The following is a 15,045-nucleotide window of genomic DNA, read 5'->3' as shown; positions in this document are numbered from 1 at the left end:
GAAGAACAGCAAAATCCTTTTTTGTTTTCTGTTTGTTTTTGTTCTTTTAAAGATATTTTGGGGTCTTTCAATGCCTCTATTTAGCCTGACAAGCCAGACTATATCATTAACATGTATAGTCTGGCAACCACCGGTAGCCTAGACCTCGGCTCAATCCGGGGCGGGATGAAGGCTGTCTTTCAAACTGCCTCTGCACCAATAGGGTAGCGCTACGACTAATCAGAGCAAAGAGCAGGATGACGTTAGCCTGACAAGCCAATTCAAATGTATGTCGTCATCGCGTTAAGCCTGCCCAACGACTCTCTAAACAGATAGAGCGCTGTGATTGGTGAACACAAACGGTGTTCGAGACTCAAAAAGTTCCTATGGCTCGTTTCTAGACCCACCTACGGAACAAATATATTTGCTGCCGCTGGGGTGCGTCTAGATTTCTAGGCTAGCCTCTATTGACAGTGATATTATGAGAGAGACAGGAAATCGGGGGGGGTGGGGTTGGCGATGACATTGAGCAAAAGGCCACAAGGTGGATTCAAACCTGAGCCACTGCGGTCAGGACTGAGGCCTCATAGTATGCACTCTACAGGTTGAGCCACCACAGCATCCTTGTCTATATCTGTAAAATAGATGTGACAGAGGTGGTCCTGTCACTATGCCTCCAATTGATCATGTGCCCTGGCTACTTGGCCAAAGGGATCTCCCTTTGGGTGACTGGCAAGCACATGACTCTTACCCAGGAGGTGTAGGTTCAATCCCCGCCCGGGCCCTCTTCACCTTGCCACATAGATTTTTAACTTTTTTAAAAACTTTTTTCATACATCCCATGCACTGTGCATAGGAACTACTGAAGAGCACAATGCTTTCTGGGTAAGATGTGCTCCTGAAGGTGATGTCCTTCCTTATCTGGTCGATTACAGCGCGCTAAAGCTGTAAAACTTGTGATGTGGTCTTGTCCTGTTTGGCGATATAGTCTACCTGCACTTCTGCCCACAATGAATTACCCTCTGGGACAATAAAGTATATCTTATCTTATCTTAAAACTCTGTATAGTAATATTCAGACTGGATTGTGTTCACGCTGCACAAGAGAGCAGAAACTCTGTCACTGTAACCATCCAAGAGCTCCTGTCTCCTCTGCAGGTTTTCTTGCTTCTTTGCTGATGACACATTTTTGTATTTTAGCAGCTAAAACATACAAACACACTGGAGCGGTCCTTAAAGGGATAGTTCAACATTTTGGCAAATTGGCCCATTGCCATAATACCTATAGTTTTAGGAGTAGGTTCGTTACCTTTAATTGTCGGTGGCGGAGCCGAGCTGTGAGCTGCTCAGAGCAACGCTACGGAGGCTCATGGGATTTCTTGGTTTCCCTCATCAAACTCATCAAATGCACAATCCAACAACTCCAAAACGCTCTCGTGGACAAGTTGTGACCTGCACATTCACCACGCTATGAGATAATAACGTAACGTAACGAGACAAAGTTGTTTTCGACGTAAATGCAGAGACTGCTTGCTGAAAAACTGCCCCCGACGGGAACGTGCATCAGTGGTTTTGCATGAATTTACCTCTAAAACAACTTTACATCGCTTTGTTCAGTTCAATTAGGATCAGTCGTCACTGTGTTAGAGATGAGAAAGTGTGTGTCTCCATTAAGCAGCAGACAGGTGAGCTGAGACACAAAAAAAAATACCTGTGCATGTTAATTAGGAAGTCAGCATACAATGACTGACAAATAGACATCAGCCACACACACACACACACACACACACATGAACACACACCCGCAGTCTCTATCTTTAGCTGTACAAATAGGCGTGTAATTAATGTTCAGATGTGGGAGTCGTGAGGTGGAAACATGAACATTTAAACAACTATTAATTTCTCATCAGGGGTCGAGAGACAGAGAGAGAAGAGGGAAAGAAGAAAGAAAGAAAGACCAATGGGGCATGAGAGATGGATGATACCAGACCATTGTTCATTATTGTCTGTCAGCTCATAAAAAGCAATGCAATGTTTTTTCTCTTTGAATGGTTTGAAAGGTGTCCCCCCCCCCAGAAAACAGCTGGAAATGATGAAAACGACTTTGTTCTTTAATTGAATGTTCAGCTTTATTACGCTTTCTTTACCTCGGTCACTCGGTGAAAAGCAGACTGTGATTCATCTATTTGAATGCAACACACAGCACTCCACAGTCTTCACCTAAGAAACTTTAATTCAGTTCAAACAGGAGAGCAGTTTTCTGCACACTATCCATTATTGGAAACTTGTAGGTAGGCTATTTATACTCTGCATTTAAATGAACTCTGTATTTCTGCATATTTTGTCTCCTCGGGGTTCAGACAGCTGTCATTCAACCTGTTTCGTCTTCCTGATCATCTCCTCTGCACATGTGCTGCTGTGATGGAAGCAAACATTTATGTGTGTGAGACTATGCACATCTGAGCTGAAACGAGCAGCTGACTGATTGAATAACTGTCTGTTTCTCTTTCAGTGAAGTTTATACATCTTCTGTTCATGACTGGAAGTGATTAAAACCATTAAAGTAAGTCAAGTCTGCATTGAAGCTGTGACCATGGCAATGTGGATCATTTTGCATCACTGAGCAAATAAGACGTCTTGCAGAGAACAAGTGTGATAATGAACCTGCTTTGTGTTCACTCGGTGAGTTTATAGCACCTGTGCTGGTTAAACATTAAGAGAGCATTTTTGTCACATGGCTCCTGTGCTACAGTATAAACACACTTGGACCATTTATGGGTTATTTTGTTTTCCAGTGGAAAATGCAGCAAGACGATCTCCATTCCCATCAGCAAATCAAACTGCATATCTCAGGTCCTCACCAGCGTGTCAGTTAACCAATCGTGAGCTTAGAATTATAAGGTTCTATCTCCATTTTTTTCAAAATTGAGTTTTTTGCATAATATCATCCATTAGTGGTCTGTTAATGCCTGTGTGGTGTTATTTTTAAATTTTCAACATTTTTTAATTAGTTATTCATAAAATAAAAAGGTTCTATCAACCAAAACACAAGCCGAGTTGGAACTTTGATGCTCAATATCTCGGAACTACCCAAAACGGAGATAGAACCCTATAATTCTAAGCTCACGCAATACTGTCCTTATAGAAAACATAATGAGGAAAACTACCTTAAACTGTATCATGGGGAGCATTGTTGTTGTTTTTTATCACTTAAGTAGCAGAAAAATGTTTTTCTGTATGATCCATTTATATCAGAAATCTTCCAAACACTGGCTCTGTGTTTCAGAACGAGGGCTACAGATAAATCTTAGGGGGAGAGAGAGCAGAGCCCTGCTGCACCAATTTAATTTTTGTATATGGATTTAATCGTTAAAATGAAACAATATGAGATGTGTTGGAAACTCACTCAAGGTCAAGGGCTGTTGAAGCACTGATGATAATTGATCATTCAAATGAAAAATGAATGGGAAACAGATAAAATACACAATAATCCAAAGTTTGGATGTGGTTAATTTTTCAACAGTTTATGTTATTGTTATTTCTTTGTGAAGGTGAGTGAAAATCTAATATCATGACAGGCTTAGTTCCAACTTGTGAAGGCCTGGCTGGCGCACATGCATCATAATCATAAGGTAAAAGATAAACAAGTTAACTTAAGAGCATCTAACCTACATACACCAAGAATATTTAATAAAACTTTAGACTTATGAGAGATGACATGGTGACACTTTGATGATGGGGTTGTCTCCTCCTCTGGACCACGTGTCTCTTGTCCTGCCTCACCTCTATAGTGAATAAACATGAAGTCAAATCACTACAGATTAAGATGGCGACGCCTCTGAAGCTGTGGACGGTGTGGGAACCACCGCCCTGTGCCGCTCTGCACCTCCACCCCGTCCCTGCTGTTATCTCCACCCCTGCCCCCCTCCCCCTCCTCCTCCTCCTCCTCCCCCTCTGGTCATATCCCACCGCTGCACCGGTTGCGCTCATAAACCCAGGGCGCAAACCGGAGCGCAGTGGTGGGAGCAACTGGAGATCTGCTGGAAAGACCACAGACTCAATCTCTTTGGCCGTGAAACGCGGAGGCAGCGGACAGAAAGTGTCTCAGCAGCAGCAGCAGCAGCAGCAGCGTCCGATATCAGCGAGTAGTAGAAAGTAGAGGAGAGGAGCAGAAGAAGAAGAGACACGGAGCGCCCGGTCTTTCAGCCCCGCAGGGAGGAGACACGCAGAGGAGGAAAGATTCACCGCAACGCAGTGAGGGCGTCGGATGAGGAGAAGAGGAGAGCGGAGGGCATCGGATAGGCAACAACAAGGAGTGAGTGAGCTGCCAATCAAAGTCAAGTGTTTGTAGGAGGCAGGGATGCAACCGGAGAGAGAAAGAAGAGAGCTTGTCCTGAAACTCACTGCAAGTTTTTTAAAAAAAACTCTGCTCACACTTCAAACTGGCTGCATCATCCACAGATGGATGATTGGATCATAAACTATAGCAATAACATTTTTCATTTACAAAAAAAAGTTGAATAAAATTGAAGTTGAAATTGAGGGAGAAGGATGAAGATAAAAATGGACAAAAATGTTTTGTTTTGTTTTATTTTTTAAATCAGTCAAACCTCCATGGTGTGAGTTACTCTATTAATCTGATTTCTCACATTGTTTGAAATATTTCTGCAACTTCAAAACTGAAAACAATCAGAGTTATTGTTATGTAAAGAATAGTATCTAATGTTTGAGGAGTGATGGGCTGTACGGATCACACAGCAGAACATGGAGGAGAGCAGCACATAGAGAGGCGACTCTGAGCTGGCCCTGATTATAAGATATTATTTAATTTAAATGGCCAACTCAGATTTATATGTGGTTTGTGCAAACCTGTTGGTGGGAGGAAATCGGCCAGAGAGTTTAGCCTTTGTAGCTACTGTCTGGTAACATGGACTCAATTCATTTGTTATTTCTTTCACTTTGTGTTTGTTTTATGACATTATGAAGATGCTGTGGACAATAATTCAAAGTATTTTTTTTATATATATATAATTTAAGAAGCAATCAGGATTGTGCTATTGAAATCCTGTCTATTGATTAATTCCTCCACTTGAATTTGCAGTAGAAAACAGGGATGTGATGTGAGGCATCGTATCCGGATAATTGATAATAATCCTGATAAATGAACAATAATTTGCTTTTATTAATATTTTGTCTGGTCTGAATGATCCTGCAACCAACACCTCCAGAGCCTCCCATATCGTCTCCTCTTCTTTGCTGCTCTTTGATGCCTCTGTTCAGCTACTTCATGCAAACACATATTCATACTCCTGCTGTACAGTATGGAGAAGAAAAAAAACATTATATCATAGTAGTTTTCCTGAGTTTCAAAGTACTTAATTAGTCCCTGGCAGTATTTGTTTTTTTATGATCACATTAATGCAATGTCTGTCTTGCTTGCTATTCATGCAGCGTCTATTTTTATTTTAGGTGATTTTAGGATTTCAGAATAAGAAAACATACAGAACGGAGGTAGTGAGCACTCACCCTGAATCTCAAAAAAGGAGAAAAAAAAAGGAGAAAAAAAAAAAACTCTCATGTGGAGGTGCACGGCCAAGGCAAACAAGAAGAGAAGAGAAAACCAGCACCCTCCAATCAGGGGGGTAGGACAGGCAGGCAGGCCCCTGCCTGCCTGTCCTACAATAAAAAGTTAAAAGGAGCTGATTGGAGGGTGCTGGTTTTCTCTTCTCTTCTAGAATAAGAAAACATTCAATACACATGTTAAATATGATGTTGTTACAGTAAAGTCACAGTACATTATCAAGTCGCCATCCACCTGTTTAACTTTAATAACAGGATGCATGAACAGAGCTGAACTGTGACTATGTCTAAATGGTGGGGCATTTGTTGTGTGTAGAGCCAGTGTGAGTAGATATAACTACTGTAACACTCGAATCCCTCTTGTGTTTTCTCCTCAACCTCACACACGTCCTTCTTTCTGCAGCATAACTTTACAGTGCTGTGTCCTAAAAGCAGAAACTCACATTATTACACAGCCAGACCATTGTGCAACATGAACAGGAGAAACAAACCTGACTGAACGCACGTGCTTGACTCTCGGCACTGTTAGGATCTAGAGGCTATTTAAAGGACTTGATGGTGATTTATTTATGAAGGTTTCTAAAATTAACAGCTAGATGTGTTGACTGGAGCAGGTTAGAAAAGACGGGAAGGGGGAAAGAAGTCTGACTGAGGGGGGAAAAGTGATTAATTGGCCATTTTCTTTTTCTTATTTCACCTTGACAGTGGCAGCTCCAGACTTATTGGACCCTAAATCCGCCACTCACAACACCAAGCCCCGCCTCTCCTTCTCCACAAAGCCAATCACACTGACTCCCCGGGAGGAGAGTGAGGTGAGAGAGAAAAGAGAGAAGTCCAGACTTTTAAAAGTAATTATTTTTGTCACAGCGGCTCTTAACACAGTCTCTGTATAAAAAAACAAAAAAACAAAACAAAAAACAGGCTTTTTGCCACCATCATAGGTTAATTAAGGGAGGAGTTGATTGCAGGTTGATTGATCAGTTGAAGTGTTGCAGGTGGTTGCCACGGTGATGAAATGGAAGACGGTGACCGCCATCTTTCTTCTGGTGGTCCTGTACCTGGTGATGGGAGCAGCCGTCTTCAGATCCCTGGAGCAGCCTCACGAGAGGTAGGCGGAGCCACCGTCCTGATCCCGTCCACCCGTTCATTTAGTAATCAGACCCCTGCTGTCGTCCTCCTGCCCACGCCACAGCTCCTATAGGTACTGCCACATGTTTCCTCTGTGCTGCTGAAAACTACCCTCGATTCAGTGCAGAGTGGACCCTTTGAAACTAAATCATTACACTTTGTGAAAATATTGAAGAAAGTCTTTATTTTGTAGGCTAAATGATTTTTAAAGGAATTGTTCTCTTTCTAAACCCAAGACGCATGTGATGAATCTATGATGTTTGTTCATTAATACTGAACTGCCTTGGCTCAAGTTGTAGTGGTCAGAAGTCATTTTATTGCTACTGATGAACATTAATCTGGGTTCAGTCATTTGGCATCTATAATTCAGTAGCATGTGGTGTTCTCAAGGCCACATGCAGATGACACCCAGATATTTAATAACTTGTGACATACAGACCTACAATCTGTAGAGCAGTGGTTCCCAACCTCTTTTGGCTCGTGGCAACCCCGTCAATCAAGATGCGCCAGCTTGGGTTATTTTTATATGCTGCATTTTATTTGAACATGATTTATATTCGAGAAAGTGAACATATAGAATACAGTTGTTTAAGATTGTGTGTGGTGTTTTTAATCATAATTTAAAAAATAATAATGTTTAGTTAAAAATATGTATTTTTATCAGTAATTTTTTTTTTTTAATCATTTACTAGACATTTCAGGCGACCCCGTTTGAATTTCAGGCGACCCCACATGGGGCCCTGACCCCAAGGTTGAAAAACACTGCTGTAGAGTAACATATTGACTGACATACTGGGTGTGTTTTAACAGTCTCCCTCTCTCTCTCCCTCTCTCTCCCCCCCCCCCCCCCAGTGCCCAGCGTTTGGCCATCCTGTCCCAGAAGCTGGAGTTCCTGTCCAGACACTCCTGTGTGAACCAGAGCCAGCTGGAGGAGCTGGTGAAGGTGAGACTGACGTGACCTTTACCTAAGATGTGAAGATGATTAAAAACTGAGATGTATGGTGCATCTTTCTCATCTCACACTACCTCCTATAACACACACACACACAGACACACACAGCTGTGGTTGAGCTTGTGTAGCTGCAGCAGCTTCAGCACCATGGACAGTTCCTACAGCTCCACTTGAAAGGAGTGGAAGTGTTTTCAGTCCCGTTCTCGGAGTATCTCGTTTTAATTCCTTAGGCAGGCAAGCAAGAAAACAAACACACGTTCCTGTCTGACATTATAGCTTTAATAACAGCTGTTTTGAACACATGTGTCTCTCTTTTCTTTTCTTTTTCTAGCAAGTTGCGTCAGCTATCCGTTCAGGAGTGAACCCTGCAGGGACCCTGACCAACCACAGCAGCCTGTGGGACCTGAACTCTGCCTTTTTCTTTGCCGGGACCGTCATCACAACCATTGGTATGCCACACACACACACACACACACACACACACACACACACACACACACACACACACACACACACACACACACACACACACACACACACACACACACACACACACACACACACACACAGAAGCCTATCAGAAGAAGTGATTAGAGAGAGAAAAAAATCAAATTGTATTATGTGAGTGTTTTCCGTGCACAGTCTTTTGACTGTTGCTGTTGTGGTCGGTTATGTAACATGATTTAAAGTGATGAGTTTCTTTTCTTGTCTTTAAATCTACATCAGCTTTCTGGATATAATCAAATCTGTTCACATTATCATACCCATGGACGTTTACACTGTACAAACGATTGTAGTGTGTGAGTTCATCAGCTGCTTTAATTCAAACACCAACTTGAACAGAAATGAGAACATTACAAACTAGGATGTTGCGATATATATTCACAAAATATATATAATCTGTTATTTATTGCTGTAATTCCCATTTGGGAGAAAACTGCATTCACACATATTGTCAGGTCAATCGCTGCAAAATGAATGAATGAATGAATGAATAAGCAATGAAAGCCTCCCATTAACTGGAGAGATCCATTTAGCAGGATCCGACATCCTGTGTGCGTGTGTGTGACGTACAATGTGATGTGCAGAGTGGGAAACAAGCATGAAGACACCACAACAGACCAAATATTCGCTGTGCACGTCTAACAGCTGTTGATTGATTCCCTGTCTCAGCTTCTCTCTGTCCTCTCTCCAGGTTTCGGGAACATCTCTCCCCACACAGAGGGTGGACGGATCTTCTGCATCGTCTATGCGCTGCTGGGGATCCCTCTGTTCGGCTTCCTCCTGGCAGGCGTAGGGGATCAACTTGGCACCATATTCGGCAAAGGCATCGCCAGAGTGGAGAAAATGTTTGTGGTGAGTCTGGAGATACGAACAAAACACTTGCAACATACACACATGCACTTACAGTTATTTCATACACACACGCAGAGGAGAGTTCACACAAGTTTATGTACCGCAGGCAGCAACTTTATATAGGCAAACATGAATATTTCATAATAAAGCACTCTTGACAACATCCTTACCCACAGCAGCTCTTTTAGTTCATATTTAACATGGCATCTGTTTTAACTACTGTACCAGGGCAGGGTGACTTACAAGGCAGCATAACAAACTTGATTATATTATTATATGTATTACATGATATATAATGAAAAATATTCATACAATATGCAATATTACTATATATAATTACCCATTAATATACAAACTGAGCTGACACTGGTCCAGTATATTCACAGATATTTAGATGTAGACAAGAAATAAGCACATTGAGAATATTTAATGGTATAGATAATCCTTCAGTGAGCACACTGTGCATAAACCGGCATCTTGGATTGTAGAGTAAAAATGGCTGAAGCAGTTAAGGTGGACTTTTTCCCTTTATGTCATTAATCTTACAGAGATTAAAGAGTTTACAGTGTGTACAGTATGTGTGCTGTGTGTATAAATGATGCATGTGCCTGCTCACTTAGACGCTGTGTGAACAAAACATTTTCCCTTCATTTACATTTTAATGAGTCATTCTCAGTCTAAACTGCTGCTGATTGAGGTTTGATTAAAACCCTAATAAATACAGTAGGTAGATAAATTCTGTCACCCTGGTTTCACAAACTAAAATGCTAAACCTGACTGAATAAGAAGCAGATCACATTGTATCTTTTGTTAGAGAGTTTCATATTGATATTTATCACATATTTAGATTTTACCAACACGATTGACACCTGCATTAATGTGTCCCCTAACTCTGTAGATGCCAACTAAGTGAAACACAGTCTGTGTTAAAGTTTTTAAAGTTAAAGTTACTGTTGTGAATATTTTGCTTTCTAGTCTTGAACGAGATGAAGCAGGAATCTGAATCCACAATGTGTAATTGAGAAAGATTTCCTCCTCCTTCTGCTGCTCTCAGACTCAGAGCACCCGAGGGACTCAGTAATGAATATTATGATTAAGGCCGCGGACAGGGGGACAAAGGTTCATTGTATTAGTGTGTGTGTTTGTGTGTTTGTGAGTGTAAGCATTATCCTCGGTGAACACTGTGAATGGCTTTTCTTTTTACTGTACCCAAAGGACCAATTCACAGAATAACGTTATTACTACTAACAGCGTCAGGGCTCTTTCACTATTTCACTTTAAAACAAACATTTCTTTCCCTGAACAACCTGCTGAATCTGTGATGGCTGCTCACTCTTCCATGAAACTGAAATGTCTGAACAACAGCTGGATGGATTGACATGAAACGTGGTGCAGAGACATTCACCGTCTCCAGAGGATGAATCCTAATGACTTTGGTGATCTTGTGGTTTTTCCATGATCTCATTCACGCAGCTGCTCTCTTCTTCTTTGACAGATTCAGCATAAAACCAAGTGACTTAACACTTGTACAAACACTAAAACAATGAGAGGCTTCATGTGTGTTTGCAGAGTTCACAAACACATCAGCGGCACCTGTCACAGAGTTTAAATTCACTGTTACATCGTCTCTTTCTCCTTCTCCCCCGGCAGCACTGGGACATCAGTCAGACTAAGATCCGAGTAATCTCCACCCTGCTGTTTGTGCTGTTTGGCTGCCTGCTGTTCGTGGCGCTCCCAGCGGCCATCTTTAAATACATCGAGGGTTGGTCTGCGCTGGAGTCCCTTTACTTTGTGGTCATCACCCTGACTACCATTGGATTTGGAGACTTTGTTGCAGGTATACAGACACTTTAACTCACTTACACACAGTGAACAGATCTGTGTTACATCAGGTGTTAAAACAAAAAACTCTACATCTCTTTGTCTTTGTGTGTAGGTGGGTCAGATATAGAGTATTTAGATTACTATAAACCAGTTGTATGGTTCTGGATTCTGGTGGGACTGGCCTACTTCGCTGCCATCCTCAGCATGATAGGAGACTGGCTGAGAGTCATCTCCAAGAGGACGAAGGAAGAGGTATGACTTTCTCTTTCTCTCTCTCTCTCTCTCTCTCTGCTCATCTGTTAATGTGTGTATGTCCACAATTTATATCTCTTTCACCACAGTGAAACACAGATTACGCAAGCTCCTTGTTTGCAGAGCTGTGTCCCCACTTCAACTTTTGCCCTCTGCTTAACTTCATTTCAATGATAAGACTGTTTTCTAATCTAATTTACTGTCTGCCGTCCAAACGCGTCGTCTGAGGCTGTTACAGTGTTCATATCCAGAGAGAGAGAGAGAGAGAGAGAGAGAGATTACCTGGACAATGTGTGATGATGTCCTTATCGAGAATTGTTGGAGTACTGAATATAACACAATTAATTCACGGTAACACTTTATTTTAAGGGGTCCTTGTTCCTGTGTATCTACCTAATTAATTACAGTGTAATTACCTATGTAACCGTATGTAATAACATGTACTTACATTGTAAATACATAGTGTATTTTGGTGTACTTACAGGTCCTTGTTACACTTGTAATAAGAAATGCTTGTGCAAAGAGAGAGGCCACTTTGGCATTTCTTATTACAAGTGTAACAAGGACCTGTAAGTACACCAAAATACACTATGTATTTACAATGTAAATACATGTTATTACATACGGTTACATAGGTAATTACACTGTAATTAATTAGGTAGATACACAGGAACAAGGACCCCTTAAAATAAAGTGTTACCTAATTCACTTGTACTCTCTGCTGCTGTTCACACAGTAAAATAGCTAAAATGGTTTAAATGTTTTTTTTTTTTTTAACGTTTAAGAGTTAGATGTTTGGAGTCAGGGTTAGATCTAAGTCTAGGGTTAGGCTTTCTGTTGTGTTTGTTAATGTTACGGTAACAGGATAGTGAATGCAATATCTCAATGATGGGGCCCACAAATATAGTAAGACAGGTGTGTGTGTGTGTGTGTGTGTGTGTGTGTGTGTGTGTGTGTGTGTGTGTGTGTGTGTGTGTGTGTGTGTGTGTGTGTGTGTGTGTGTGTGTGTGTGTGTGTGTGTGTGTGTGTGTGTGTGTGTGTGTGTGTGTGTGTGTGTGCTCTAATGATGAGGGTCTGCTGGGATGCCACATCATATTTCTGGTGTGTCTAAGTGATAGCCTAGTTCAACATTTTGGCAAATTCACCTATTGGCATAATCCCTATAGTCATAGCAGTAGGTTCATTACCTTTAAATATCGGTGCATGTTGTTTTGAGATCCGCAGGGCAGAGACACGAGCTGGTCAGCGAACACAATGGAGGTGATACACAATCCAACAACTCCAATACACTCTTGTGGACAAGTTGTGACCTGCACATTCACCATGCTATGAAATAACCATGTATAATTGTGTAAAATTACGACACATGAAGCAAATACTAGGAACTACGTGCACTTTTGGAATCACTATGCCCAGCAGCCGTGTCTGGAAAGTAGTCGCGGCTGCATTTGCCTCGAAAACAACTCCGTCTCGTAATGTTACACTATTATTTCATAGCGTGGTGAATGTGCAGGCCACAACTTCTCCACGAGAGCATTTTGGAGTTATTGGATTGTGAATTTGATGAGTTTGATGAGGGACAGGGGACCAGTACCGTTCACCTCCATTGTGTTCGCTGAGCAGCTCGTGTCTCTGCCCTGCAGATTTCAAAACCACATGCACCGACTATTGAAAGTAATGAACTAGCTCCGATGACTATAGGGATTATGGCAATAGGCGATTTTGCCAGAATGTTGAACTATCCTGTGTGTTATTTTCATCAGGCAGTGTGTGACAAAGTTAGACATAGAGACATTATATGAGGAGTTTGCACACACAGGGTTTCATTTTTTCTGAAGGGACCCTGACTGCCCCATTACCCTCTGATGAGATATTAGGACTAAACTGCAGCATGTTAGTGTCTCATTGAGGAGCCTAAAAATCCCGGTTATGCAAAGATGGTGGCACAATGCTCTGTCTGCATCTGCTTTTTTGTTTTTTTCGTCTGTCTACTCCATGTGCTGCAGAGTGAAGCTCTTATCAGATTGTGTGTTTTTTCTGTAGATGAGACGTAATGAGGTGTTTAATTAATTGGGATGAACAAACATAATTAAATTAGACTTGGTGTGGCAGAACGCTCTGTTCTTAGAGAATATAACTCTATCTCTGCTCCACGGCTGAATTCATTTTCATTATTCAAATATTTCCACTATCATATGTCTCTGCTGTGACTTCATGCTCCACTCCACGAGAAATACACACATCATTGCTATTCTGATATTTAAAGATTGTATTCAGCTGTTCACTCTCTTCTCTTGCACAGTTTCATTCATAAAGGCAAATCTGTAAAATCTGATCCAATCTCCAAATGGAAAAGTTATGTTTCTACTCAAATCATTTAAAGACAATACACTGAATCTGAACATAATACTTGTGGAAAGGATATGCCCCTGAATGCATCAACTAGGAAAGTTTTCAGTGCAGTTCACAGTTCACAGTTTACATGACAAGTAAAACATTTTTGCGTGTTGATTTTTATATTATAGCAAATTGGGTGGAGACCAATAGCTGCTCAGAACCTACACAGAAATGTAGTGATATAAATGCTGTAATATGATGTTGCACTGCAGTTTAATGGTCATACAAAGCAACCAGAAGAACAATCGTTAAATTAAATTAGTTTTCTGTGTTTTAGCCATTGTTATGTTATTTAATTTTCTGCTGCAATGCTTTTCTCAATCAAAACAATATGTTATGACATAATGTGGGATAATGGGCTTTATTTGGAGCAATGGGTCTCCTTTCCAAAACACTTTCAGTAAACACACATATCTGTGTTTCTCCGACTGTGTTCAGTGGACACAGGAATTATTGGTTGGATCTGAGCTGCCACTAAAATTATTGATTTCTCTGGTTTTGAAATTAAAAAATTAGACATTTGAGATAATTTAAGTGCACAACTCAACAACATTGTATCACATAGTTCTTGTCATTTTTAGACAACGTAGAAATGTTGCATTTTACAGCTTTAACTATCAAGAGTCAAACCCATCATCCATCATCGGTCTCGTCCACTAATCTCTGTCGTTCCCTCTCTCTTCTTGCAGGTGGGTGAGATCCGTGCCCATGCTGCAGAGTGGACGGCCAACGTCTCGGCAGAGTTCAAAGAAACTCGTCGACGTGTCAGTGTTGAGATCTACGATAAGTTCCAGCGAGCGGCATCAATTAAACGCAAACTTTCCACGGACCTGGGATTCAGCCCTGCCCCTGAACTCACCATGCCCAAGAAGGCCATGTCGGTCAATTTCAACGACGAGCGGGACAAGAACGAGAAGGAGGCCGGGCTGCAGGGCCTGACCACGCCTCTGGCCAGAAACGGCAGTTTGTTGATGAACGGTTTGGACCTAGAGAGAGGAGATATCTCCATCATTGAACACCTCCAGTAGAGAGACCAAGGCCAACACCTTTCAAGATCCTTCCACAGCCTCTGTGTTTGTTCGTCATCAACGACGGCGTCAGTGTTGAGATCTTGAGCTGTTTCTATTCAAAAATCAAATAATAGTGAGAATGTGGTATTTTGTGACCCCAGCAGGGACATAGTGACCCCCCCACCCCCCCAAAAAAGGGAGGCAGCTGTTGACAATGGGACACCTTACTCATCATCTCACCACGTTCGTCCCAACAATGAAGCAAAGAGCAAGATGGAGAACACAGTGCATGAGTCCATCTTGTCCAAACCTCTGTGTTTAACTTGTCTGGGCGTCTGTCGATCACGTCTCACTCATATCTGGGGGAAAAAAAGCCAAGTTGTCACGTAGCAGTCAAAACTTGAAATAAGTAGTTACAAGAATGTCCAAGGTGCCTGTAGGATACATTTTTACTACGCAGCTTTACAACCTGTGAACAATTGTTTTATTTTCATTTTTGGACAGGGGTGGGTCCTTTCTTTGGTTGCCAGATGATTGGATAGAGACAGATGGGAGAAAAAGAGGAGCT

The 15,045-nt window shown here is 41.6% G+C and overlaps 1 protein-coding gene across 1 annotated transcript; it reads left to right on the top strand.

The window, feature by feature from the left end:
- Nucleotides 1-6,268: 6,268 nt before the first annotated feature.
- Nucleotides 6,269-14,495, top strand: kcnk2a (potassium channel, subfamily K, member 2a; the record flags this gene model as incomplete). The annotated part of the gene is made up of 8 exons (XM_084001540.1): nucleotides 6,269-6,370; nucleotides 6,554-6,666; nucleotides 7,539-7,629; nucleotides 7,970-8,087; nucleotides 8,834-8,994; nucleotides 10,645-10,831; nucleotides 10,931-11,070; nucleotides 14,157-14,495. Exons 2-8 carry the CDS (start codon nucleotides 6,569-6,571, stop codon nucleotides 14,493-14,495), a joined length of 1,134 nt encoding a protein of 377 aa, XP_083857666.1. The 5' UTR covers nucleotides 6,269-6,370; nucleotides 6,554-6,568.
- Between the last annotated feature and the right edge of the window lie 550 nt (nucleotides 14,496-15,045).

Source organism: Trachurus trachurus (genome assembly GCF_905171665.1).
Source record: "Trachurus trachurus genome assembly, chromosome: 3".
Lineage (NCBI taxonomy): Eukaryota > Metazoa > Chordata > Actinopteri > Carangiformes > Carangidae > Trachurus > Trachurus trachurus.
This window is presented reverse-complemented; position numbering and strand designations above follow the sequence as displayed.